This window comes from Notechis scutatus, chromosome 3 (genome assembly GCF_049901735.1).
Source record: "Notechis scutatus isolate UNSWTSFEM ecotype Mainland chromosome 3, rNotScu1.2, whole genome shotgun sequence".
Lineage (NCBI taxonomy): Eukaryota > Metazoa > Chordata > Lepidosauria > Squamata > Elapidae > Notechis > Notechis scutatus.
In genome coordinates this window covers 143,869,526-143,894,961 of record NC_142011.1, presented here as the reverse complement: position 1 = coordinate 143,894,961, position 25,436 = coordinate 143,869,526, and the positions used below count along the sequence as shown (strand labels likewise).

Here is a 25,436-nt window from a genome sequence, read left to right as displayed (position 1 = left end):
TAGGGTTTTCCTTTTTGGTGTACCAAGGCCATTGAAGTAGAACAGAAGCAACTGCTCTTTCTACTTCCTTATTTTTTTCTTTTGCGTATAATTTTTATTAAGGATTTTGATTTCCACAGTAAAAATGAATACAAACTAGACTTAAAGAAAAAAAGAATAAGAATAAAAATTGCAAGAAAAAATAAGAGAGAAAAAAGAACACAATTGAAAGAAATAATATTAAGAAATGACTTCCAATTTTCATTACAACCAGCATAAACAAATTTAGTAACCCTTCTGACTCATATTTATGACTTGCAGTGTCCCTAAAATGGGATCAACTTTTTATGACCTGACAAGCAAAGTCACTGAAAAAGCCAGTTTCACTTAATAACTTACTAACTGAACAACTGCAGTGATTCACTTAACAACTATGGCAAGAAAAGTGGTGAAATGGGGGCAAGAACTCACCTAACTTTCTTAGCAACAGAAATGTTGGGCTCAATTGTGGTCGTAAATTAAAGACTACCTGTACTTAGTGTCCTTTAAAAGGCTCTGCCATGGTTGCAAATAAGATGGCTTATCCCTTGTCCCCCAGTGCTTAAACTCAAGAACATTTCTTTGCAAGGAGTAGCCCTCTGGAGCACATGTGGATGATCTCCTGCCAATTTCTTATCTAGAGAGGTTTTGAAGAACCAGTCTACTCACCAGTTCTTCTGTCTTTGCCATGGTCATCAGCTCCACTTTTGCAGAGACATCTTCAATTCATATCTTCTTAAGAAGTCCCCAACCCTTCTTTCTGCTTCCAACTTCTGGTGTATCGAAACTATAAGAGAATTATTTTAGCATCAGGGACAGAAAATAACTAGAATCCTCCCCTACTTGCATCAACAGTTCAATAATACATGAAATAATTAAACGACCTCTTAGGGAACCCAGCCTGATATTGTTTTCTCATTATGCTAAGTGGTAAAATTAGCAGTGCTTTGGATGTTGAACCTGGAATAGGATAAATCTCAATAGCTATATGAACACATATATCCCCTTTTACTATGATTCTCTTGGAAATAAAAAGTGAACAGGGTAAATAAATTTTTAATACAAGTAACTAGGAATTGCAGAAGAAATTTTAACTTATCCAAGTCTATGGTTATTTGCTCCCAGTTAACGATGTTATCTTTACTTGAAAATATATGTTCCACTTGTCCATATGTACAAAGATTAGTGGTAGAATTTGGATTTCCATTTGGATCTGTGGCTTCTAATCAATACCGGGACTGAATTTTGGGGAAGTGGAATGTAACAAGTATGGTTAAATACATTCCGATAGAATTATTTAAAATTCAGATTTGAAAAAAATCTGAAAGGAGAAACTGTAAAATGGAATCTATTGAAATTTTTTTACCAAAGAATATTGTGGAATGCTGAAGTAAAATATGAAAATATGAGAAAAGCAAAACATTGGGACAGAAATATTGGTGAAATAAAATCTATGGAATAGAAGAGTTGAAAAGAATATGTACAGTAGGTGGACTCTATGAACTGAAGGAAATATAACTGAGGGCTGCATTGTTATAAGCATATATAAATGTGTACTCTGGTAAGTAAATCCCATTAGGGTGAATAATAATTATAACTGTAGATGAATTACATCTGTTCATATCTTTCTGACACTTGTGAATATTCGCCCAGAAACAGACATGATTGACCAGATAGCGTCATCACCAACTGTAGATAGGGTTCCAATATGACTCCTGTCATAAATATACAGGTAGTCCTCAACTTACAACAGTTCATTTAGTGACTATTCAATGTTACAGTGGCACTGAAAAAAGTGATTTATGACCATTTTTCACACTTATGACCATTGCAGCATCCCCATGGTCATGATTTACATTCAGATGCTTGGCAACTGTCTCACATTTATGACGGTTGCAGTGTCTGGGTCGTGATTCCCCTTTTGCGACCTTCTGACAAGCAAAGTCAATGGGGAAGCCAGACTTGCTTAACAACAACCGTGTTACTAACTTAGCCCACTGCAGTGATTCACTTAACAAATGTGGCAAGGAAAGTTGTAAAATGGGACAGAGCTCACTTAATGAATTTCTCACTTAGCTACCATAAATTTTGGGCTCCCTTGTGGTTGCAAGTTGAGGACTACCTGTACTTGAAACTGCGTCATGCTTCATCATCCAGGAAATCTTTTTCAATTTCTGGAATTATAGAGCCAGGTGTTTGTTTTGGAAGATGGACTTTGCTCATTTCTTTTTAAATGGATTTCATCACTTGGAAACCTGACGCCAGGGATTTTAGAACTGCAAAATGGCGATCTCATATTCCAACATTTAGCATCCATTTTAAATCGCAGAGACATTTTCATAATGTGAAAGTACAGTACTGCTCAGGATGGACCTCTTCCCCCCCCCCAAAAAAAAAAAAAAAAAAAAGCTAAAGGCTTTGTTCTGATAGTCTATGGAGATTCTCAGTCATCCAGGTCATAGTTGTCCCAAAGATGCTTTTTCAGGAGGCAACTGGACTACCTTATTTTTTTATTTTTTTGGAAGCAAATGACCAGCTGTAGGCAAAGAATATAATAAATCCTTCCATTCCCCACCATCCAGTCAGAGCTGAAGAGGCTTCTTGGATGAGAAGTGAAACCTCTTCAAAGAAAAAAAAAAAGAACAAGAAAGTCAGTCCAGTTGTCTCCTGAAAAAAGCAACTTTGGGGCTTTGTTCTGATGATTTCACTTCTGACAGATGGTTGTATTTCGTTCAGACGTCCTGACACCGAACATCTGCCTGGAGGTTGCAGGCTGTATTTTGGGGACGCAACAAGGCTGCATCCTGCCCATACCCTTTTATCCTTCTTGGTGATTTCAATCTACCTCATATTGACTGGACCCTAAATGACTGTACAACTGAAATCATACACACAACCTTCTATAATGCTATTACAAATCTGGGACTGGAACAACTAGTAACCAACAACACTAGACTAAACAACTGCCTTGATCTCATCTTCTGCAATAGTTTGAATTTAATTTACGGAATACAAACTAAAGAACCCTTTTCCAGTAGTGACCACAATATGATTGACTTTTGTCTCAACATACGTCCACACAAAAATCACCACTATGATGTAATCCCCAATTGTAACTTCAAAAAGGCAACTATGATCTTATAGACAACGATCTCTCATCCCTTGATTGGCAATCTCTATTCACTGGATGCAATACTGTTGAAGACCATTACAACATATTTTTACTTGAAGTCAAAAGAGTCATCAAACTGTATGTTCCAACAACAACTCCCAAAACAAAACAAAAAAGCAGATTACCCATATCAATAAGGAAACTTCAATCCAAAAAGAGATCACTCTGGCGGAAAAACAAATCTGGTCACGTTGCCAATTTCAAAAACCGATACAAAAATTTATGCCACCAGATAAAGACCGAATGCACCAATTATCACATTAAACAAGAGGAAAACCTTCTAAGCACCAATTCCACCCGTGCTTTTTACAATTTTGTAAACAACAAACTAAAAGACTCAAGGTCCATCCCTCCTTGATAGGACCTGATGGTAAAGACTGCAACTGACGACACCATTAAATCCAACATCTTTAACATATTCTTCGGCTCAGTATTTGTAAACAGCAATGGATCATGCCCAGTATTTCCTAGCCGTACCACAGATAACAACAATGATCTAATACATATCGATTTCACAGAAGACAATGTTGAAAAATCACTACGCAATCTAAAACCATCTCTATCTATTGGACCGGATGGAATATGTGCCTACTTCTTAAGAAAGCTATCCACTGCCATAGCCAAACCTCTAAGCATAATCTTTGAAAAATCTTTCAGAACCAGCTCCTTGCCTAACCTATGGTCACAAGCCACAGTCATCCCCATCTTCAAAAAGGGAGACCCAAGCCTAGTTGAAAATTACAGGCCAATCTCCTTATGCTGCGTCACCTGTAAAGTCATGGAATCAATTATTAACCAATCCATTATCCTCCACTTAGAGACAAACAACCTACTCTCCAATAAACAATTTGGTTTCAGAAAAAAACTATCCTGTAATCTGCAACTCTTACACTGCAAAAACATATGGACGACACAACTCGACCAGGGCAAAGCAATAGACGCAATCTACATAGACTTCTGTAAAGCCTTTGATTCAGTGGTACACGACAAACTACTCCTAAAAATAAAATCCTATGGTATCTCTGGACAACTGAATAACTGGATAGAAGCATTCCTGTCAAACAGACAACAAATGGTCAAAATCGGGAGCGTCCTATCAAATCCAGTACCTGTCAATAGTGGTGTCCCCCAGGGCAGTGTTCTAGGACCAACTCTCTTCATACTCTACATAAATGACCTCTGCGATCATATTAAGAGCAATTGCGTTCTTTTCGCTGATGATGTAAAGCTGTTCAATACCACAGACAATACTGCTACCCTTCAAAAAGATCTCGACTATGTATCTGAATGGTCAAACAAATGGCAACTTCAAATCTCAACAAATAAATGCTCTGTCTTACATATTGGCAAAAAAATCAGAAAATAAAATACAAGCTGAATAGTCAAGAACTTGTTGATGACCCAAGCTCTGTAAAGGACCTTGGAATACTCATCTCTAATGATCTAAGTGCTAGAGCCCACTGCAACTACATAGCCAAAAAGGCATTAAGAGTTGTTAACCTAATCCTACGTAGCTTTTTCTCTGGTAATATCACACTACTAACCAGAGCATACAAAACATTTGCTAGACCAATACTCGAATACAGTTCATCAGTCTGGAACCCTCATTACGTATCTGATATTAGCACAATTGAGAAAGTCCAGAAATATTTCACAAGGAGAGTTCTCCACTCTTCTACTCGTTGTAGAATACCTTATGCCACCAGACTTGAAATTCTAGAACTAGAAAACCTTGAATTACGCCGTCTTCGGTCTGACTTAAGCATGGTATACAAAATCATACATTGCAATGTCCTACCTGTCAATGAATACTTCAGCTTCAACCATAACAACACAAGAGCACACAATAGATACAAACTCAAAGTAAACCGCACCAAACTTGATTGCAGGAAATACGACTTCAGCAACAGAGTGGTCAACGTCTGGAATACTCTACCCGACTCTGTAGTTTCTTCCCCAAACCCCAAAAACTTTAACCTTAGACTGTCTACTATTGACCTCACCCGCTTCCTAAGAGGTCTGTAGGGGGCGTGCATAAGCGCACCAACGTGCCTACCGTCCTTGTCCTATTGTTTCTCTTATTCTTTTATTTTTCTTATATGTACCCATTTCATGTATTCACAACTATGTATACGCTTATACTTATTATCTTGTAAACAATTGGCAAATCAAATAAATAAAAAAATAAAATAAATAAATAAATAAGGCAATGGCAACACTGCCGAGAAACTCTTAAGCGAGAGTCTTCAAACTTGGCAAGGTTAAGACTTGTGGACTTCAACTCCCAGAATTCCTAAGCTAATATGACTGGAGGAGGAATCCTGGGAGTTGAAGTCCACAAGTCTTAAAGTTGGCTCGGTTGCAGGGCCTTGCTCTAAAGCATCTTAACTTATTGTAATTGATTTGCTTCCTGCCGGAGGCTAGTCTTGTAAGAGATGTGCTGAAAACTCTGGGCAATACGCCGTTCCGCCATAGCTTTTGCATAAAGGAAAAGGAAAAACAAAAACAAAACCCAGCCCGCAACTCCGGGCGTTTACTGATCGGCCCGTGTCACGTGTGTTGCTCTCCTGCAGTTGAACTCCCGGGTTAGCTCAAGATTAGAAGGATCGCTTGACAGCAGCCTTATTTTTCTTGCTGTGCGGCCCCCTTGTAAATTGTTCCTGCACCAGAGAGTAAGTAGCCACGTTTAATGGAGATTCCTGAGGTTTTGCATTCATGACTCACTCATGCATTTGCATTTGAGGCGTATTATATAGTACGGCAAAGGACAAGGGTAAGGCTTTCAGGTTGCATATATTATTGCACTGTATCCCTGGGTAAGTATATTTTTATAGATGATGAAGTTTTGAGGCAATGCATACCTGCAGCTATAAATCAGCTATTATTCAAAACAAATGTCTATGGAGATTTTTAGTCATCCAGGTCATGGTTGTCCCAAAGGTGCTTTTTCAAGAGGCAACAGGATTTGCTGGGTCCTCTCTTTCTCTCTCTCTCTCTCTCCTTCCTTCTTTTCTTTTCCTTCCTTCTGTTCTTTTTTCTTTCTTTCCTTCCTTCCTTCTTTTCTTTTCCTTCCTTCCTCTCTTTCTTTCCTTCCTTATAATAAGGCAGAGTATAAATAAATAAAATAATATGATCCCTGGTTATATTTTCTTGAGTTATGTAGCCCTTTTTCTCAGATTACCTATACATAGAACAGGATAGCTGATTACTTACCATAGAGATTGTATGAGAAGCACAATAGTTGCATGTTTTTGTACATTGATGAAGTCTGGAATGAATATGTTTTTTCCCCCTATTTGTATTCATCCTCCCTCCCTGAGGTACAGAAATGAACTCAAGGTAACCTAATCAAGCAATTCAGGCTGAGAATCTTGTTTTCTTTTCATCTGTTTGTACCTGTTTTGTATCTTACTCAGCCCAAAGGTTGGGAAAAATAATTGTCTAAAAGAATATAATTCCAGTGTTTTGTATTTAATCAAGCATATAGGTAAATCATATCACAAACAACCCTACATAAGTTACTTGATTTATCCTACTTTTTCTTCATGCAAAGTTTATTTCTCTCCACAGACACCATGTACAATATGGCAAAATGCTAATCCAAGCTGACTTTTTTTTTCCAGAATAGTTAGTGAATCTGAGATTGTCCAAAGACTTTACTCTCAAGTAGGGAAGTGACAAGCGAAAACATACAGGATGTCTTTTAAATATCCATCTTAAAGCATGGAAGCATTTCTTTTTTAAAAAGGCAATTTTTAAAAGGTTTTCTATATGCTATAGACAATTAAAAGGCAGAGCAGTAATTTAAGTAATCTTACTGCAAAGGTAAATTTTCAGGCAATAATTGTAAGAGGTAAGAGGATGAGAGATGATGTAATTTAGCTCTCAGGATTTCCATTAATTAAAGCATGTCTAACTTGAGCATTAGTTCAGAAGGATTTAGTCTCTGATCACCATCAATATGATCCAGCTTAAATGTTGTGTTATGTTCCAGGATGGGATTGGACTGGATTGGCTTCGGCTATGCAGCTTTAGTAGCTTCTGGTGGAATAATTGGCTATGCAAAAGCAGGTAAGAGATTGGTGTCTCCTTGTTCATAGTGTTCTTAAAATGGAAAGTTGTCAAGTAAGTAGTATGTTCCCCAACATACATTTTTCAGCCTCCATTCTGATAATAAAGCTGCCGTTATTCTTGTGATAAGATGGTGTTAAACTGTTGCAGGGAATAGTTTCCTCCTATTTGAGGTACTGGTTTGGGGTGATAATCTCACAAACCAGCCTCTGCTGCTGCAGACTGATATCTTATTGTAACACCCAATTTGTATGGTACAAATGACCTTGTTTTTGTCTTTATTCATTTATTGTTTTACTTGCATTTTGATCTACTGAAGAGTTAAAAGCAACCCAAAAGTTCTCTGGATAAGTAGGACTGAGGACATGCGCTACAATTTATTGCTTTAATTAGTGTTTGAAAGATCCATATTCTGTCTACGATTCTTGAAGTTAAAAAAATAGATATTTTTTCATCAATTAATGGCACACTTTCAATTTCAAAACTGACCTATGAAGTATGACTGATGGTTTCTTGAAAATCAATGAAGCTAATATATTTTAATTTTAATTTTGAAAGAGGAAAAAAATGCTTTTTAATTGAAGTTTCTCCCTTTCCTGGAGTGCTTTTGAAGGGAACGCAATGTTTTTGCCAGGTCTTTACACTGATCTAATAGAAGATTCTATGAAGATAACAACTTTGATTTATGTATTCTTGGAAGAAAACTATATGTTTTCCTGTCACTAGCACAAGAGCATTTTTAATAAATGATTATTAATCACGATATAAGTAATAAATAATAGGGAACTGTGAATATCACTGTGAAAATCAGAGTATTACAACAAAAATTCCCTTAGCCTATCTTCTTTTCTTAATTTATCTGTATAAATGCCATCTGCATCCAAAACCTGCTAGTGTAAATTTGCGGTCTGGTAAGACTTTTTCATATTATATACAGTTTACCATCTCACTGGCAGACTGCTAATTGCTCATCCTAGCCTTTGAGGATAAGTAAGAATTGTCAAATTCTGTTTTGTTGTTCTCGTCATTCATCTGAACTCCATTGTGAGTTAGAGATCCTAGGACTAGAAATAAAAGCAATGATATCAGTCATGCATTTAATACAACTGCTTGGACAACTTTAAAGAGACTTTTGAGTCCTAATACTGACATGTATTTCTAGAGCCTTTTGAAGTGTATTCATAATTACCAGCAATCCTCATTTACTACCAGTTGCTTGGTAGTTAAATTATCAAAGTTAAAATGGAGCCTCCCAAAAGGGACTTGGTTCTGGAGTTCTGACAGCCTCACACAGACATACAACCTGTGGTCATGTTATTGTATTTTTGTGTTTTGTTTCACATTTATGACCTTTTGTATTGTTCCATGATCATATGACCATGATTTTGCATGTTTTTTTGCTGGTTTCTGGCATTTACTTCCAGTTTCTAGCAAAAAACAGCCATTGAATAAAATGGATTTGCTTAACGACTATAGTGTTCACTTAACAACCATAACATTCACTTAACAATTATACTGTTTGCTTAATGACCATTGCAAAAAGATAATAAATTGGTGAGCCACTTACTGACTGCTACAACTTACAACCATAATTCCAGGCTCAGTTATGGTTGTAAGTCAAGACTACCTGTATGATATCAGTCTTTTTGCAACCTCATAATAATCTTGTAAAGATGAAAGAGAAATGGCTCCATAAAAGGAGATCATAAGGTCTTTTAGTAGAGCTCACGATGCTTCGGTTCCAAATAGATTTAACCTGTAAATAGAACAGGAAACATTAGCAATCAATATTGAAAGCCCCTGCAAATTTGATTTAACAGGACAATTCAAAAACATTAATATTTTTTAAGGTCAACTCTCCATATATAAACTCCTAATAGAACTAAAAATAGTCTCCTCAGCCATTTTCATAGAATAACACAGGATAATCCTCTTCGAAAGTAATGCTCTCCAAAGATTTATTGTAATGACATCAAGGTCAATGTGAAGTTTTATGAAGAGAATGCTGCATTAGAGGAAAGCAAAAATACACTTTAAACTGATTCCCATTTGCTTTGTTTAGGCAAGCAATTAATATTCTAGATAAGTTTGTGAGAGCCAGCTTGACGTAATGATTAAGGCACCAGGCTAGAAATTGGGAGTTCTAGTTCTATGGTAGGCACAAAGCCAGTTGGGTGAACCTGGGCCAGTCATTCTCTCTCATCCCTGAGAAGCAGCCAGTGACAAACCACTTCCAAAAATCTTGCCAAGAAAATTACAGCAACTAGTCCAGGCAGCTGCCAGGGGTCAAGACACTTTGAAGGTGCACACACAAAAATATAAGACCGTACTCTTTATATTTGTCATTAGTTTCATTAGTTTTATTACCAACATTCAGGAAGGGGCTTTATTTCTCTTTCTTCAACTATATATCAGCCATTCTTCCTTCTACTCCATTTTATTTTTCTCCATGCGATCCTCCTTTCCTTTTCTCTCTCCATTCTTTTGTTTCCAATATCTTTTAAATGATGCCCCCTGATTGGTGGTACTTAATCCTTCCTGTTTAATAGATTTTACAAGGAAACTAACACCCCAATGAAGCCTAAAAAAAAAAATCCCAACCAAAGGTTATAACAACAACCAAATACTACTGCCTGTCCAATATCTATTTCTCCTTAATACCACTTTGTAATGCCTTGGTAAGGCCACACTTGGAATACTGCATCCAGTTTTGGTCACCACGATGTAAAAATGATGTTGAGACTCTGGAAAGAGTGCAGAGAAGAGAAACAAAGATGATTAGGGGACTGGAGGCTAAAACATATAAAGAACAGTTGCTGGAATGCCTAGTTTAATGACAAGAAGGACTGGGGTGACATGATAGCAATGCTCCAATATGTCAGAGGCTGCCACAAAGAAGAGAGAGTCAAACTATTCTCCAAAGCTCCTGAAGGCAGGACAAGATGCAATGGCTGGAAACTAATCAAGGAGAGAAGCAACTTAGAACTAAGGAGACATTTCCTGATGGTTAGAACAATTAGTCATTGGAACAACTTGCTTCCATAAGTTGTAAATGCTCTAACACTGGAAGTTTTAAAGAAGAGATTGGATAACCATTTGTCTGAAATGGTATAGGGTTTCCTGCCTAAGCAGAGGGTTGGACTAGAAGACCTCCAAGGTCCCTTCCAACTCTGTTATTCTATTCTATTCTTAACACAGTTCATTTTGTTTATTCAAGGTAGTGTCCCATCTTTAGCTGCTGGTCTTCTTTTCGGTGGGATAGCTGGACTTGGAGCATACCAACTGTCTCAAGACCCAAAGAACATTTGGCTTTCTCTGAGTAAGTCTGCCTTGAACAAATAGATATGTAAGACACATAAATATAATTATTACAAGCCTTCGATTTCAATGTGTTTAATACCATGTGTTCATAAGAGTACAGTTGATTTTGCTCAATAGCAGCAAAATCCTCCAATAGGATTCCTTCCACAGGAAATTGCAAAAATCGTATGCATTTTTTTAAAATAAGGGCACTAATTTGCAGTAAATTAGGGCAGATATAAAAAATTGGTACAAGATACTATTTTGGAAACCATTTGATGGATGAAAAATCACCTTGCCAAAAGTATGTAAAGGCGCTAATAGATTTAGTTCAAAATTCAAACCCATTATGTTAACCATTAATCCCTGTGAGTGATCTCATTCCCCCAAGAAATAGAAGTTAAATAGAAAGAAATTGGAGTGTATTATTCAGATTTATTGGGATGGTTTGGTTTGCTTAAAAAAGAAGCTGCTTGGATGAGAAGCGAAACAATTTCAAGAAAAAAACAAAATCCAGTTGCTTTTTGAAAAAACACCTCTGGGAGGTTTGCTCAATTTACCATTGTAAGCCAAAAAATACAAAAGCGGGAAAAATACATCTTTGAAATAAAACATAATTTTAAAAAACAGATAAAAAAGAGGACTGTTGGGATATGTTTGAGGTGAAAGTGCAAGTATTCTTATAAAGAGTTCAGTTGAGAATGTTGCAATGTAGGGAGTGGATCTTTTGACTCTGAGAAGTTTTAGAGATAAGATACTAAGTGAACATCATTTTCAGGTACAAGAAACACACATGAGATAATAATGCATCACATGTATTTTTTTTAATATGTAATTTTTTTTTATTAGTTGCTTCTGGAACCTTAGCTGGCATTATGGGAATGAGATTCTACAACTCAGGGAAATTAATGCCTGCAGGATTGATTGCTGGGGCAAGGTATTAAACTGCATGCTTTTCGGTTCTCACTGTTACATTAAGGGTATGATCTTGCATTAACTTTTGAGGGAGTTTTATTAAAAGTACTGAGATTTATGTCTAAGGATCAACAAATAGCACCATGCTACAACTGTGTTTTTCAGAAATTGACAATGAGTAACTATTAAATTTTAATAGTTTTAGATTAAATAGCATGTTGATCAAATAGGACCAAAATGACATTGAGCGGTCCCATAATTTTGGAAACTGGGACTGAACTATAGTACTGTATATCCAAAATGTTTCTTTTCCTCTTTCTTCCACCTACTCTGATCACAAGTATGAACATTATTTTCATACTTGGCCATGAAATGGATGTGTCAGCATGTGATCAGAAATAGGAGAAGGAAATGAAACAGAAACTAAGTTAAGGCTTAAGTTAGCTTTAAATTAGCTTTCAATTAGCACTGTTAATACCATTCATGTGATTCCCATGTATTTAATAATTTGTTCCCCTCTGTCACATTAAAAATGACAATTTAGTATTAATGGAAAATCTCTTGGGGACAAATTTAGCCTCGAAAGTTATACAGCCCCAAGTTATAGTCTGCCTCCCTTTTTCCAACCAACTGCCTTACTTTAAGCCACGGATGTCAAAGTTGTGTATCCGGTTGCCGTCACGTGACATTTCACGATGCTCTCCCCATTTCCGGAGTTGGGGTGGGTGTGGCTTGAGCGTGACACATCCGGCCCACAGGCCGCCAGTTTGACACCCCTGCTCTAAGCAGTGTTTCTCAATTTTGACAACCTTGGCAATATGCTGGCTGGGGAATTCTGGGAGTTGAAGTCCACACATCTTAAAGTTACCAACATTGAGAAACACTGCTCTAGAGGAAAGTGACCACAATGAATGCATGTCAGTATCTCTATCAAGAACATTTCTTGTTTGTATCTGCAGCAAGCTACAGTGACACCAAAACTATGTCTTCTTGCAGTACCGTCATTATGTGTTCCTACCTGATGTCTGGTTGCAATGTGGAATTTCCATGATTTTATTTATTTACTTAATTATTTTTACTAATAATTCACCATGCCTTCCTCCTCCTATGTTCCTCGCAACAGCAACCCTGTGAGGTGGGTTGGGCTGAGAGGGAGGGTGACTTGTCCAAGGTCATCCAGCTGCCTTTTATGACTAAAGCAGGGCTAGAACTCACAGTCACCAAGTTTATAGCCTGGTACCTTACCTTAACCACTAGACAAGGTTTTCTCCCGCCAATGTATTTGCTTTCGCCTCTTTGTCTCTAATTAAACCCATGTTTGAGATAGGGCATTAATGTAGAAAATATTCCCTTTTCTTTTATTTCTCATAAACTGTGTGTATTTTTTCTTTCAAGTTTGGTGATGGTTGGAAGACTTGGGCTGAAGATGTATGACAAGCCACATAACGGATAACAGGGCACTCTCTGTGGCTAAGAAGAAAGATCACACATCAGCTCAAATATGCCATGCTAAACTCAGCAAAGCACACATCCTAATTCTTAAGTGACCAAATTAAAAGCAACTGCGTTTGTGAATATAGACACTCTTTTTGTACACTAGCATTTCTTTCTTCATTCCAGTAGGAACTTTTGATTAGTAAGGCAACTTTGTCATATTCCTCAAAGTGGTAACAAGAGAAGTAGCTAGAAAAAGACAAAGAACTAGGTTGGCTGAGCTAAGAGAGAGAGAGAGAAAATAGGGTCAGCCAATATTGATTTCTACTCCTGTGTCTTTTATAAAGAGTTGTGTGAGCAGGGTGCTGGCACTATTTGCTGGCGTCACATTATCTCACCCAACTAAGGGAGCAAAATCACTTGCATGAACATTTCCACTGTTTCCCTTGCCCTTGCCTGCGGTGCTCCGGATGCTTAGGTCTCTGCAGTTGCCTTAATCCAGCTTACGGTGACCTGGTGTTGATCTGATTTATAGGAAATACACCATTTCATCATTCTCAACCAAGATGGTCAATTGCTGCGAATGAAGGGGTTTCAAGATCCATATGCAGGGAAGATATCAGGATGAAGGAACAATAGATTGAATTTTGAGCTCTTGGTTTATCCCTGAAGAAACAGAGATCGTCTTCCCCCTGTCTAAAATGCTCCTAAAATAAATTGTGTTTTGTGAAGTGAGTCTCTATGAAACATTGTACTCTTGTCTTTTTTCTTAAGCAGTTGTTTATCAACCGTTTACAAGAAGCGGTTGAAATGCAATCTTTAATCATGAATCTGTGCCTTGTTAAAACCACTGAATTTGTTCTTATCTATGAGTTGTTCATGATATTAAAATCTTCCTAAATTACACTAAAGCTTCTACCATGATTTCTTTCAAGAAAGTTTCCGACATGGTCTAGAAATTGTAGGAGTTTGCTGTAACATGTACAAATACTTTGCACTCTGTAAGATCAAAACTGGTTTTGCAAACGATTTCAGATTGATCTTCTTCCACAGAATGCTTCAGAAATCCTGCAACCCAAGAAAAGAGGATTTGTGTCAGCTCAGAATAGGCTCAGGTAGTCCTCGATTTACAGCAGTTCGTTTAGTGACCATTAGAAATTACAACAGTACTTTAAAAAAATGACTTATGACTGTTTTTCACTCTTGTGACCATTGCAGCCATTCCCCATGGTCATGATAAAAATTCAGAAGCTTGGCAACTGACTCATATCTATGACCATTGCAGTATCCTAGGGTCATGTTATCATGTTTTATGACCTGACAAGCAAATTCAATGGAGAACCCAAATTCATTTAGCAACTGTATTACTAACTTAAAAACTGCAGTGATTCCAGAAGTGGTATTCAGGAAGTTCTGTCCAGTTCTGGAGAACAGATAGCAGAAATTTTGAGTAGTTTGGAGAACCAGCAAATACCACCTCTGACAGACCAGGCCCCCACCTATTCTCTGCCTCCTGAGTCCCAGCTGATTGGCTGGGTCTTCTTTTGTTGCCCTGCACAGGAGAACGGAGCTGGAAAGCAGGTTATTGGGGTTGGGAGGGAGTGGGATTTTGCAGTAGCCTTCCCCTGCCATGCCCACCAAGCTACACCCACAGAACCGGTAGTAAAAAAAATTTAATCTCACTACTGAGTGATTCATTTAACAACTCTATCAAGAAAGGTCGTAAAATGGGGGAAAAACTCATTTAACAACTATCTTACTCAGCAACATAAACTTTGGGTTAAATTGTCATAAATTGAGGACTACCTGTATTATTTATAAACTTTTATTCATTAAACATGAAGCTCCGTCAACTGAACATTTAAAAATGTATCACAAATATTATTGAATGGCACTGACGGTTGATAATTATTGACTGGTACTGATGGTTGATACGAGTTGCTGCCAGCATCCAAGGTATCAATCAAGTACGTTCTTAAAATGTATGTTGTTCCTAGTAGTGTAGTCTTGCAGCTCTGCGGGAGCTACAGCAGGAAGCTACTACTTCTTGATGTATTTTGCAAAATTCTTGAACATGGTATCAAGTGCTCCGATTACAATGGGTATCACTCTTACATGTTTCATCCATAATTACAGTGAGCCAGAGCATGTTATCTGCCCTCCAGATATTTCAGATTAAGGTCTCATAACTTTCCCTTTACATGACTAATGCATCTAAAAGCAGTCACTTTGGAAATGCTAATACAGAGGTGGTTACAACCTCTTAACTTTATCCCTGACTAAGTGAAGACATGGAATGTATTGTACTCTGAACTAGACTTTCAATTTGAGGCATGAAGTAAAGAGTGGATTATAGTGCGATTCCCCTCAAAAGCCATGGCTGCATTTCGCAGCAAGATGAATTGAAAGCATTCAAGCATTATCCTAAAGAAACAAAAATGCTAACTTTAAGTTGCAGGGTGTCCACAGCACTGCTTCATAAACAAGTTGTGTAGGAACAATGAACCTATCAAAGTAAGAATACTTTTTAAAGGTATTATTATTGCTGTGTTGAACATTTAGAGGACAAGATTTTTGGTTGAAAGGCACAAAAACCACACAAAGTGGTTAATTCTCAGAAGAGTCACCACTCTTAATTGCCTCTCCACTATGACCCCGGCTACATTTTAGTTACAGGAAGCAGGATTGAGCACAGGTTTGCTTACCTCAAGGGTTCCAGATAATGCATACAGACATTAACACAAGTCACTTTTATTAGCATGGTTTGATATTAATTAAATAATTGACAAGCTACACTGTTACGTTGTAAGCAATTTCATATCTCGCTATTTGACTGTCTCACTGTCCCCATTTATCTGTATTTACTTCCCTCCTTGTTTATGTTCATACTTATACTTATCTTGTACATGTTTGACAAATAAATAAATATTTGTTTCCCCTTTTCACTGATAGTTAGACTGAACAAACAATGCAAATTGGGAATTAGTCCTCTGGTCAGAATCCCTGGATCAGATGAGATAGATCCTCTTTAAGATGCCAGCTGGTTTTATACAGTCTTGAATAATGTCATGAAATCATCCTAGAAACCTGTAAGAACTAAAAATGTTAAGCAGATTAAAACTTGTGGAATGCAAACAGCAACCTCCAAAATATTCCAGTGGGTCCTCTTAAATCAAATCTGCATGGAGGCTGCCAAAAGTATATGCATCTAATAACTAATAAGAATATGCACCTGAAACGAATTGTCTGCATGCTGCTGGGATGACTTATGGATCAGGTGTGACAAAGGAGAAGTTAAAGGAATAGAATTTAAAAATGTGGGATTGAAATTATGTGTTTATGAACTAGAATAGGGGGAGGGGAAATCCAGAGGTTGAGAGTCAGAGTGATATAGATGATAAAGTGTTGAATTAGGAACAGGAAACCAAGATGGTTTAACATAATTCTAGGTCGACCTTTGCTTTTTAATTATTTTTATATTGGATTTTTATCTTTTTAAGCCCCCACGCGGAGTCACTGAGAGTGAGTTGGGCAGTTCATGACCACAACTGAAACCAGAATTTCTGTTATTAAGGGAGTCATGCTCAATTTTATGACCTTTTTGCCAAGCTCGTTAAGCAAATCATTGCAGTTGTTAAGTGAATCAGCATTAAGCAAGTTCAGCTTTCCACATTGACTTTGCTTGCCAGAATCTGGCTGAGAAGATTGCAGATCTTCAGGTGTTCACATGATCCTGGGATACATGCCAGTTGCCAATCATCCAAATTTTGATCATGCGACCATAAGGATGCTGCGTTGGTTGTAAATGTTGGAAGTCACTTTTTTCAGGGCCATTGTAACTTTGAACGATCATTAAATCATTGTAAAACAAGAGTTATCTGTATAAATTTTCTTAAATAAATAAATAGCTTAGCCACATGGAAGCTGAATCTTCAGACCAACCACTCTCATTCAACCAAGTTATCTTACAGGAGAAGAATTGGAGAAGGGAGTTTTATGTACTGTATGCTTTTGGAGAAAAAACAGCATGATGGGTTTAACTGCTTGATGCTTAATTGATAGTTAATAGTTAATACTTAATAGTTAATCCATTTTGGTTTTTCATAATACTTTACTACATCTTACAGTATCCACAAGATTCAAGGTTCATTCAAAATGATGAAAGTTTTTGTGTTGTCATGAGACATGTTCTATTCCTTTCAACTGTGTGTACAATGTCACTGTGAACTTTCAAAAAGCAGCATAGCTGGCATTGCAACCGTGCAATGCTGCTTTCATCATTTAATGCCTCTAAATTGTACACCCACTTGTGACAACCAGACCTTCGTGTTAAGATCTCTATGGTTAGATTGACAGGGTAACTCAGGGAAAAGTAAATCCAGTGCTTAATTTGCTCTTCTCAACATGACACCTTTGCTGTTCTTACCATCTGTAAGAGCAACTACTGAGCAATGCCTTGACATCTTATGAACTGCAGACAGCTAAAATAAACTGCTTGCAAAAATATCTTCAACCACTTAATTTTTTTAGCAAAACATTGCATGTCTTCTCTCCAAGAAATCATAGTATATAGAACATACTGATCTGTCAACATTCTAAGCCTGAATTTGTGGATTAATTTCATTAAAAAAGGACAGAGAACTTGGATTACAAAGTAATTTTAACAGAAGCAAGAAATCTTGATGTGTGTGTGTCTGTGTGTCTGTGTGTAGAGAAGAGATAACTACAAGTGGAGTAGGCTTATACTCTTCCTAGGTATGCAGCCAGGAAAAAATGATGAAACTATTTCTTCAAAACCTTATAAGGAATCTTATAAGAAAAAGTTATCTTGATGGTACACAGTATCAGAATTGGGGGATTGCAGGAAGGATCAAAAAGTTAAGAGGTGATGACCATGATGACACAATCAAAGCCCTGCCCCTTTCTTACAGGTGTTCTCCTTGATCAGAGTTGCGGAATGTGCCAGTTTTATTGGTCCCTTCATCCTGGCCCATTATAGCTTGATCAATGCTTTCTATATTCCTGTTTATTAATATTTAGCGCAAAGACTGATAAAGGTGAGAGAAAGAATGTTCTGTGTCTGTACACAAACACAGCCATTAGAAGCCAAACTAGCGCCATGCCGTTCTATTATAGCGATGCATTCAAGCATTATAAGCCAGCCTAGTAAAGCCACATCTGTCTGGCGTTGAATATTGGAAGAATATTCTACCTTCAGAACTATTTCTGTTTTACAGGTATCAAAAAATTTACAGCAATAGAACAATGGAGGTTGCTTCCATTCTAGTGTTTGAACCACATAGACATGTGACACAGCAGGGTAGAAGAGAAAAACTATTTCTCCTTGCATTATTTTTTGATCCCTAGAATCTGCTGGTCACCTCTCTTTGCTTATCCAAATGTTCTTCCCTGGCTACAAGTCAAACACCAGTATTGCTCAGATCAAAAGTGGTCGCTCTACTACAATGTAGGTTTATTTTGATTGTAAAGACCCTGAGAAAATCTCAGTGTGATACCCTTTAAATGAACAAATCAGCATTTTGAGCCATCCATGATTGATGCAACGCAAACACGGATCTATATAAAACTCTCACTCAATTGTAACTGACAGCAACCAGATTAGAAATTGCTGGGTGATACATGAAAAGCTGGGCCAAGTGTGTAAGCAGCTTATAATTGTGTAAAAGAAAACTAGGCTATTGTGGTATAATAGCAAATCTCGATTACAAAGAGCAAACAGAGATCTGCATCATGCAGATCATTACTATTGAATAATATTTGGAAAATTCAGAAGCCAAGAATAACTTGGCAACTTAGTTTAAAATAATCAGCATTTGATAAACAGGAGTACATGGTTTCTTTAGTTAATTCATCTATATTTATTGGGAGTTTTGCATACAGTAAAAGTCAAATACAAAGAAAAAATAGAAAAGAAAGAAAAAGGTGCAAGAAAAAAAGTCTGTGTTATGTTTTCCTCTGACCAAACAAATCAACTTTGCCATCTCAGCAAAAGTTCTGGCATTTCCACAATCCATTCCTCCACTGTGGCAATTTCATTATTCTTTCATTGTTGAGCATACAATAATCTTGCTGCAGTTACCATATACAAAAATAAACTGTCCTTGCATCTTTTCTAGTTCATAGGTCCCATTAAAAAGTTATGGTTTCTTCACAAGATTTATCTTTAAAATCCTTTGTGTCATCATATGAATTTATATCAGAAGATTCTTAGCTTACTCACAAGTCCATCATGCCTGGTAAAATATCCCTTTGTGTTTTTCCCATTGCCAACATTAGTTTGAAATACCTTTGTACACTTTTCATAATTTATCTTGTGTCATATACTAATGATGCATCATACTTTAAAAAATATATCTTAAAAGATGACACTAAATTTGATACCAGTTACCCACATTGCCTGCCATGTACAGTATATCCATAATTAATAGCCCATTTTGTCATGCAATCTTTCACCTGTCCCTTTACTATTTCAGATCTTAGTAAATGTTTACACATATTTACTGTTACATGTTCATAGTTTGTACATAATTCAGTTTCAAATTCTGCTTTCTGGTTTTAGTTCCAATTGTTTTTTATCCATAACTAATCTTTCTGTTAACTGAGCATATGAAAACCACTCAAAACTCTGTCCTTCTGCAGTTCTAGAATAGAATAGAATAGAATAGAATAGAATAGAATAGAATAGAATAGAATAGATTCTTTATTGGCCAAGTGTGATTGGACACGCAAGGAATTTGTCTTGGTGCAAATGCTCTCAGTATACATAAAATAAAAGATACATTCATCATGAGTCAAGAATCATCAGGTTCAACACTTAATAATAGTCATAGGGTACAATAAGCAATCAAATCATACTAGGAAACAGTCAATATAAATTGTGAGGATACAAGCAACAAAGTTACAGTCATACAGTCACAAGTGGGGGGGATGGGCAGGGGGGATCCAAATGTTTAACAACTGGTTCTATGGGCGTGGCTTAGGTGGTGGGCATGGCTTGGTGGTCATGTGACTGGGTGGACATGGCTTGGTGATCATGTTATTGGCTGGGTGTGGCCAACTCAGTATCACTCACATTAAGGCACGCATCTCCTCACCTGGCCTCTCATGATTGTGGGGATGCTGCAATAGTCGTAAGTGTGAAAAATGGTTATAAGTCACTTTTTCAGTGCCATTGTAACTTTGAATGATCACTCCACACAAGCAAAGTACCAGCAAAGGAGGGGAAAAATGCTCCAGAGAAGTTCCTGAGACAGGAAGTCTAGTTCTGCCAAGAATGTAATAAGGGTTAATGGAGAGGCAGTTTCTGTAAGCAACACCAAAATGTTTCCTTCCTGCCTTCCTTACAGGATTAGGCCAGTAATTTCTTCTAACAACCGGTTCTCCGAACTGCTTAGAATGTTAACAACTGGTTCTAGCGAATAGGTGCGAATGGGGTAGAATCCCACCTCTGGGGATGGGTGATAAGGAGTGATGAGAAGATTAACAGTAATAGTAGTGCAGACTTTGTAAATAGTTGAACAGTGTTGAGGGAATTATTTGTTCAGCAGAGTGATGGCTTTTGGAAAAAAAACTGCTCTTGTCTCTAGTTGTTCTGATGTGCAGTGCTCTGTGGTGTTCTGCAGTTCTATTAACTTCAACTAGAGATTCATGGTATCTGAACACAAAAGGGAGTTGTACCTTTGCTGCCATATCTAATAACCACCAATCAGTTTAAGCAGATCTCATTTTATAAAGAAAGCATTATGTAATTCCAACTATGTAATAATTTCCCCCGATTAGCCTGATAATTGAAATAATAAAAATATTTATTTATTTATTTATATTTTTATTTATTTTGATTTGTCAATCGCTTACAAGATAATAGGTATAAGTATATACATAGTTATGAATGCATGAAATGGGTACATATAAGAAAAATAAAAGAAAAAATAGGGTGTTTGGATGGATGGATGTTTGCTCAGCTCAGCAAATTAAATTGAGGAAAGACAAGAGTTTCTCTAACATTTTAGCTGAATATTGTTTTTTCACGCCTTGATTGAGCCCAAGATGAGAATGTGCAAGGAAGGCGGGGTGGATTGGGAATCTCTTTGAAAAGATAGACATAAAGCAGCATGAAGTGTGTGGGTCTGCAGTGCTGCTGACACAGCTATAGACAATGGCATTTTGCCCAGCTACAAATCTCTGGGATACTGTTATCAAAGAATTTTACTTGTTTGTTTGTTTGCTTATTTCAGTGGATATTTAAGAATGCAAATTTAAAAGGAGAAAAGATATTTACAAGCCAGACCAGGTGAAATATACAATTTAAAATAACATTATGTTAGTGCTGCCTTTAAAGTCTCTTGCATCACTTTAAGATTTTGGAACATTTTAAAAATCAGTTTGACTTTTAACAATAGTCAGTAAAATAGGAGCTATAAGTCAGAAAGGAGAGTTAATAGAAATTCAAGAATTCAAGTCTAATTCAAGAATTCTGTCCATATTGACTGAATCAAACAAAAACTTGGATATTAAAGCCTTATGTTAAAACAAGCCCAAATTTTGAATGTAGTGCAAGTGTATATGTAGAACTGTAGAATCAATCCTGTTTATCAAATTGAGTTTGTTTTTGACACAGATACATACTTCTACAACTTGATTTGGCATTCTTCCATAGGTGGTATTTTATTATTATTTAATGATACGATGTATCATTATCAATCTTCTTTTGCTCTTGGTGAGTTGGTTTATTAATTCAATATCTTGCCATAATTACTCACAAGTTAGTAAAATTTGTTCTTCAGTAAATCTAATTTTCATACTGAAGGATTTGGATACTAAAACACAAGGTGTCAGCCTTTTTTGGACAAGCTTTTTCAAAAGTATATAAAGTTATTTGATGATAAAGATTAGGATTTGTTCTGCATTAAAAAAAAGCTACATAGTATGACAGCTAGTTTCCTAACCTGAGAAAGTAGAAGGAATATAGCAACTGATATCTAGTTGAATTATATTTTTCACTTAATCAAGAATGAAAACAGAATGTATTCTTGTGCAGGCTTTTTTATTTGCCTAAAATGGGGAACCAACAATTATTTTGAATAAGAAAATAAATATTCGCTTGTTTCTTCTTCATAGGAATCTTTGTAAAGGACTTTAATATAACTTAACATCACATGTGTGATGGGTAGCATTCTGCTGGGATGCCTGCAGGCTGTTCAACAACTGGTTGCACTTCAAAATCCACTACCTTCTGTGAATAATGGATAATGTGAATGGGTTGAGCATAATGTGAATGGGTTGAGCAAGTGTCGGGTGGGAGGTGGAGAACTGGCTGGAATCGATGGCTCAGGGCAAGCAGAAATTCAAGGCGCGTAAGATGGCTGCTGCGGGGAAGTAGGCAGTGGCTGCTGCCCATGGACTTCGCAAAGGAGGTCATGTAATTGCGCCCAAGAAAACTTGTGTGATCCAGCAACAGAAAGTGAAAAAGAATCTGGAGGTTTCCATCCGTAAGAAGATTGAGCATGAGGTGGTAATGAAGGCCAGTACTAAGTTATCTAAGAAACTTAGTTTGTTGAAGGCCCCTAAAGTGGAAACAAAGAAAGATCCAGGACACTCTAGCAAGTCTTAACAATGTTTCATGGACTGAAATTGGTGATTGTGGCCTGCAATACATTTAAGTTTGACTGTGTCCATGTGATTTTGTTGGGTGACCATCTAGTGTGCTCCATGTTTCAGTTGGCAGACAGTTTTCTTCTACATAAGAATCCATCTGATTAGTTCCTTGCCTGATACTGGATTGTGGGCTAATACAATAGGTATTAGATTGCTTTCAAACGTGACTTATTCTAGTTTCAAGTTTTCCTCCTTTTTGGGGGGGTTTATGATTTCAGTGAAAGTTACTTTGTTTTCATTCTAGTATAATAAGACTTCTTCAATGAATATGATCTACTCCTGAGATCAGCTTGCGTCTTAAATCCTAAGGACAAATCCAGATTTTCCTTTCTCTTCTGTTTCTGAAAATTATCTTGCCCAATTAAAAGATTTTTTTAAAAAAATGCTTGCATGCTATTTTGTAACACTTGGGTTGGCCTATTAAAGGCACTGGTTAAATATAGGATTATTATTTTTTAAATATTCAAGTCAAAGTTTATTCCTAGTTATTTCATGGAGATATTCAGTCGGTTCCATTCCAATAATATGGAAATGATTGTCACTGTTTTCTTCAATAAGCATATGTATGTATGCATGCATGCATGTACGTACCTACATACCAACATATGCACACCCACACCCACACCCACCCACCCACACACACACACACACAAATTGCCTTAAGAATTGCTGGAACAATTAGTCCCACCCAAGGACTAATAAGGCTTGACATTGTTTGGCTTTAAAATCTAATTCAAATGCTGCCACCTGCTGTGAGATAAGTAGTAAAACATATTGTTATTAGATTTATGCACTAGCAGGAGCTTCTGATTCCTTTGCCCCAGGAGATTTTAGGAAGTTGTATCTTCTTGTTGGAAGTTAAAACCCACCCCTCTCCTAGGAAAATGAAATATTTTAGGATATACTAAAAAAGGCAGAATATTTCCCCTAAAAGAGAAGTAAAAACTCAGAGAGGCAGAAACTCAGCCCCCACTCCCCCAATTTTGTTAATGGGACACTAAGGCCTAGGGCAGTCTATTCTACATAACAAAGTTCTATCTCCTTCAGCAAGAGTCAACCAAGCCTGGGATCCAAAAGACAACCTATAGCGTTACCCCTGCATGCCCCCCTGGGAATCTGACAACCAATCAGAACACAAGCTCAAATTCAAACCTAACAGAGGGCATAAAACCCAGGGACTCTCAGCCTTTCATTTCTGCCCAGGAACCCATCCTGTCCACCATTAAACCATCTTTCGAAACAGCCTCTATGTTTCCAGTGTCTTTTTGTCCACTGGGAACTGAACCCAGAAGGATATTTCTTCCAACATTCTTAAGAGTTGGAAAGAATCCTTTTGGACATTGAGGCAGTTCAGGGATGCAAATGTCATTGTCAAGAGGTGGCTGTCAAAACTCATTTAGAATGCAATCTACAAATCTCGTTCTGAACACAACACAACAAGAGAAAAGCCACCATTTCCAGGGGTAACTGGTTCCTCTACTGAACTCCTTAAACTGTTGAAAAGTTTTATTTTTATATTCAATCATAATCTGTTTTCCTATATTTTAAATCTCGACTTATATTTCAGGTCATGGATAAGAATCTTTGGAAGATTATTTTTCTCAGTCTCATAACAGGTGTGAAAAAATACAGAGCTTCAGTATATTTTCTGTAATGTTTTGGGATAAGATATAGCAATTGTACTTCTATAAAGATGTTCTTTAAATTCTTTTTAAAAATAATATTGATTGCTCCATTGTTGACATTCACTATATTTGAAATTTCATTTTTTTTCTTTGAATTTATTCTGTGAAATGAGAACTAAATATGTAATAAAAAAAAGAATAGTTACCCTAAGTAGCCAAATCATATGTGCATGGAGACAGCAAGAAAGGGGAAGGGCAAAGAGCAAATCTACACGGGTTGTCCTGTCTTGTCCCACCTGACTTATAAATCAATCCTTTTACTATTATCCAATCACAGTTATTTGAAGGGGAAAAATAAAGTCACTAATGAGGAAATTAGAATTTATGATAAGCTCACATTTGCTAAATATATACCTTTAGATATCACAAGCCTAATAATGAGCCGGCATAAGTTTCTTTTTTCAGGACTCTGCAGGTATGGAGAACACTTATAATACGGTTTCTTTTTTAGTGGAGGAATCATTTATTTCATAGCTTTTAGAAATGTGCCCTTTATAAGAAAAAGCAAGGTCATCGTGGGGTGTCTGTCACAGAACTGAGTTACAGCAGTTGTGAAATGAATAATGAGGTTTCCAAAAGGAATTATTTCCCATTTGTCTAAAACTGCAAACTGCCAGATCTCAACCTCTACATCCTTTGTAGATGTAGAAAAACAGTAGAGCTGGAGTGACTCAATAGGAAGATGTGTGTGGGAGAACCAGACGAGTCTGAATCACCAGTTTCTTTATCTCTGAATCACCGTTAGTGTCATGTAAAACCGCACTTGCATGAACCCAAACCTGCTGTTGAAAACCCAAGTTACGCCTCTGAAAACTGGTTTGCACAAAATGCACCATTCCTTTGTACTAACAGATGACGACCTGTTTAGACAGGTAATTTAGGACATCAGTGAATTCCAAACATTTTCCACGGGTTTGACAAGCAAGCTCTAATTTCACAGTTCTAGTTCTTTCTTGCTTAATGGATGTTCTTGCCAACTACTACTTTAACTCTAGCTGCAGAAAAAAGCAGAAATAAAATGCAATGACTTTATTATAGTAGGCAAATGTTGTCGAGAAAGGTGCCAGATGAATCACAAACATATAACACTTAGGTGGAAAGTGTGAAAAAAAAATGCAATGCATATATAGCAGATTTTTTTATCTACTAAATAGAAAATATCTAAT

General features: G+C 36.9%; 1 protein-coding gene and 1 pseudogene across 1 annotated transcript; both read left to right on the top strand.

The window, feature by feature from the left end:
* Positions 1 to 5,520: 5,520 nt before the first annotated feature.
* Positions 5,521 to 13,811, top strand: LOC113413622 (transmembrane protein 14C-like). Its single transcript, XM_026670042.2, has 5 exons — positions 5,521 to 5,862; positions 7,185 to 7,261; positions 10,479 to 10,580; positions 11,411 to 11,498; positions 12,872 to 13,811. The coding sequence occupies exons 2-5, from the start codon at positions 7,186 to 7,188 to the stop codon at positions 12,927 to 12,929; spliced, it is 324 nt and encodes a 107-aa protein (XP_026525827.1). The 5' UTR covers positions 5,521 to 5,862; position 7,185; the 3' UTR covers positions 12,930 to 13,811.
* An 8,417-nt stretch (positions 13,812 to 22,228) lies between these two features.
* On the top strand, positions 22,229 to 22,827 carry LOC148131423 (leydig cell tumor 10 kDa protein homolog pseudogene; annotated as a pseudogene).
* Positions 22,828 to 25,436: the final 2,609 nt, after the last annotated feature.

Coding starts and splice junctions, on each gene's coding strand:
- LOC113413622 (XM_026670042.2), top strand. CDS start 7,186: ATGGGATTGGACTGGATTGGCTTCGGCTATGCAGCTTTAGTAGCTTCT. Junction 7,262..10,478: donor AATTGGCTATGCAAAAGCAG/GTAAGAGATTGG, acceptor TGTTTATTCAAG/GTAGTGTCCCATCTTTAGCT. Junction 10,581..11,410: donor GAACATTTGGCTTTCTCTGA/GTAAGTCTGCCT, acceptor TTTTTTTATTAG/TTGCTTCTGGAACCTTAGCT.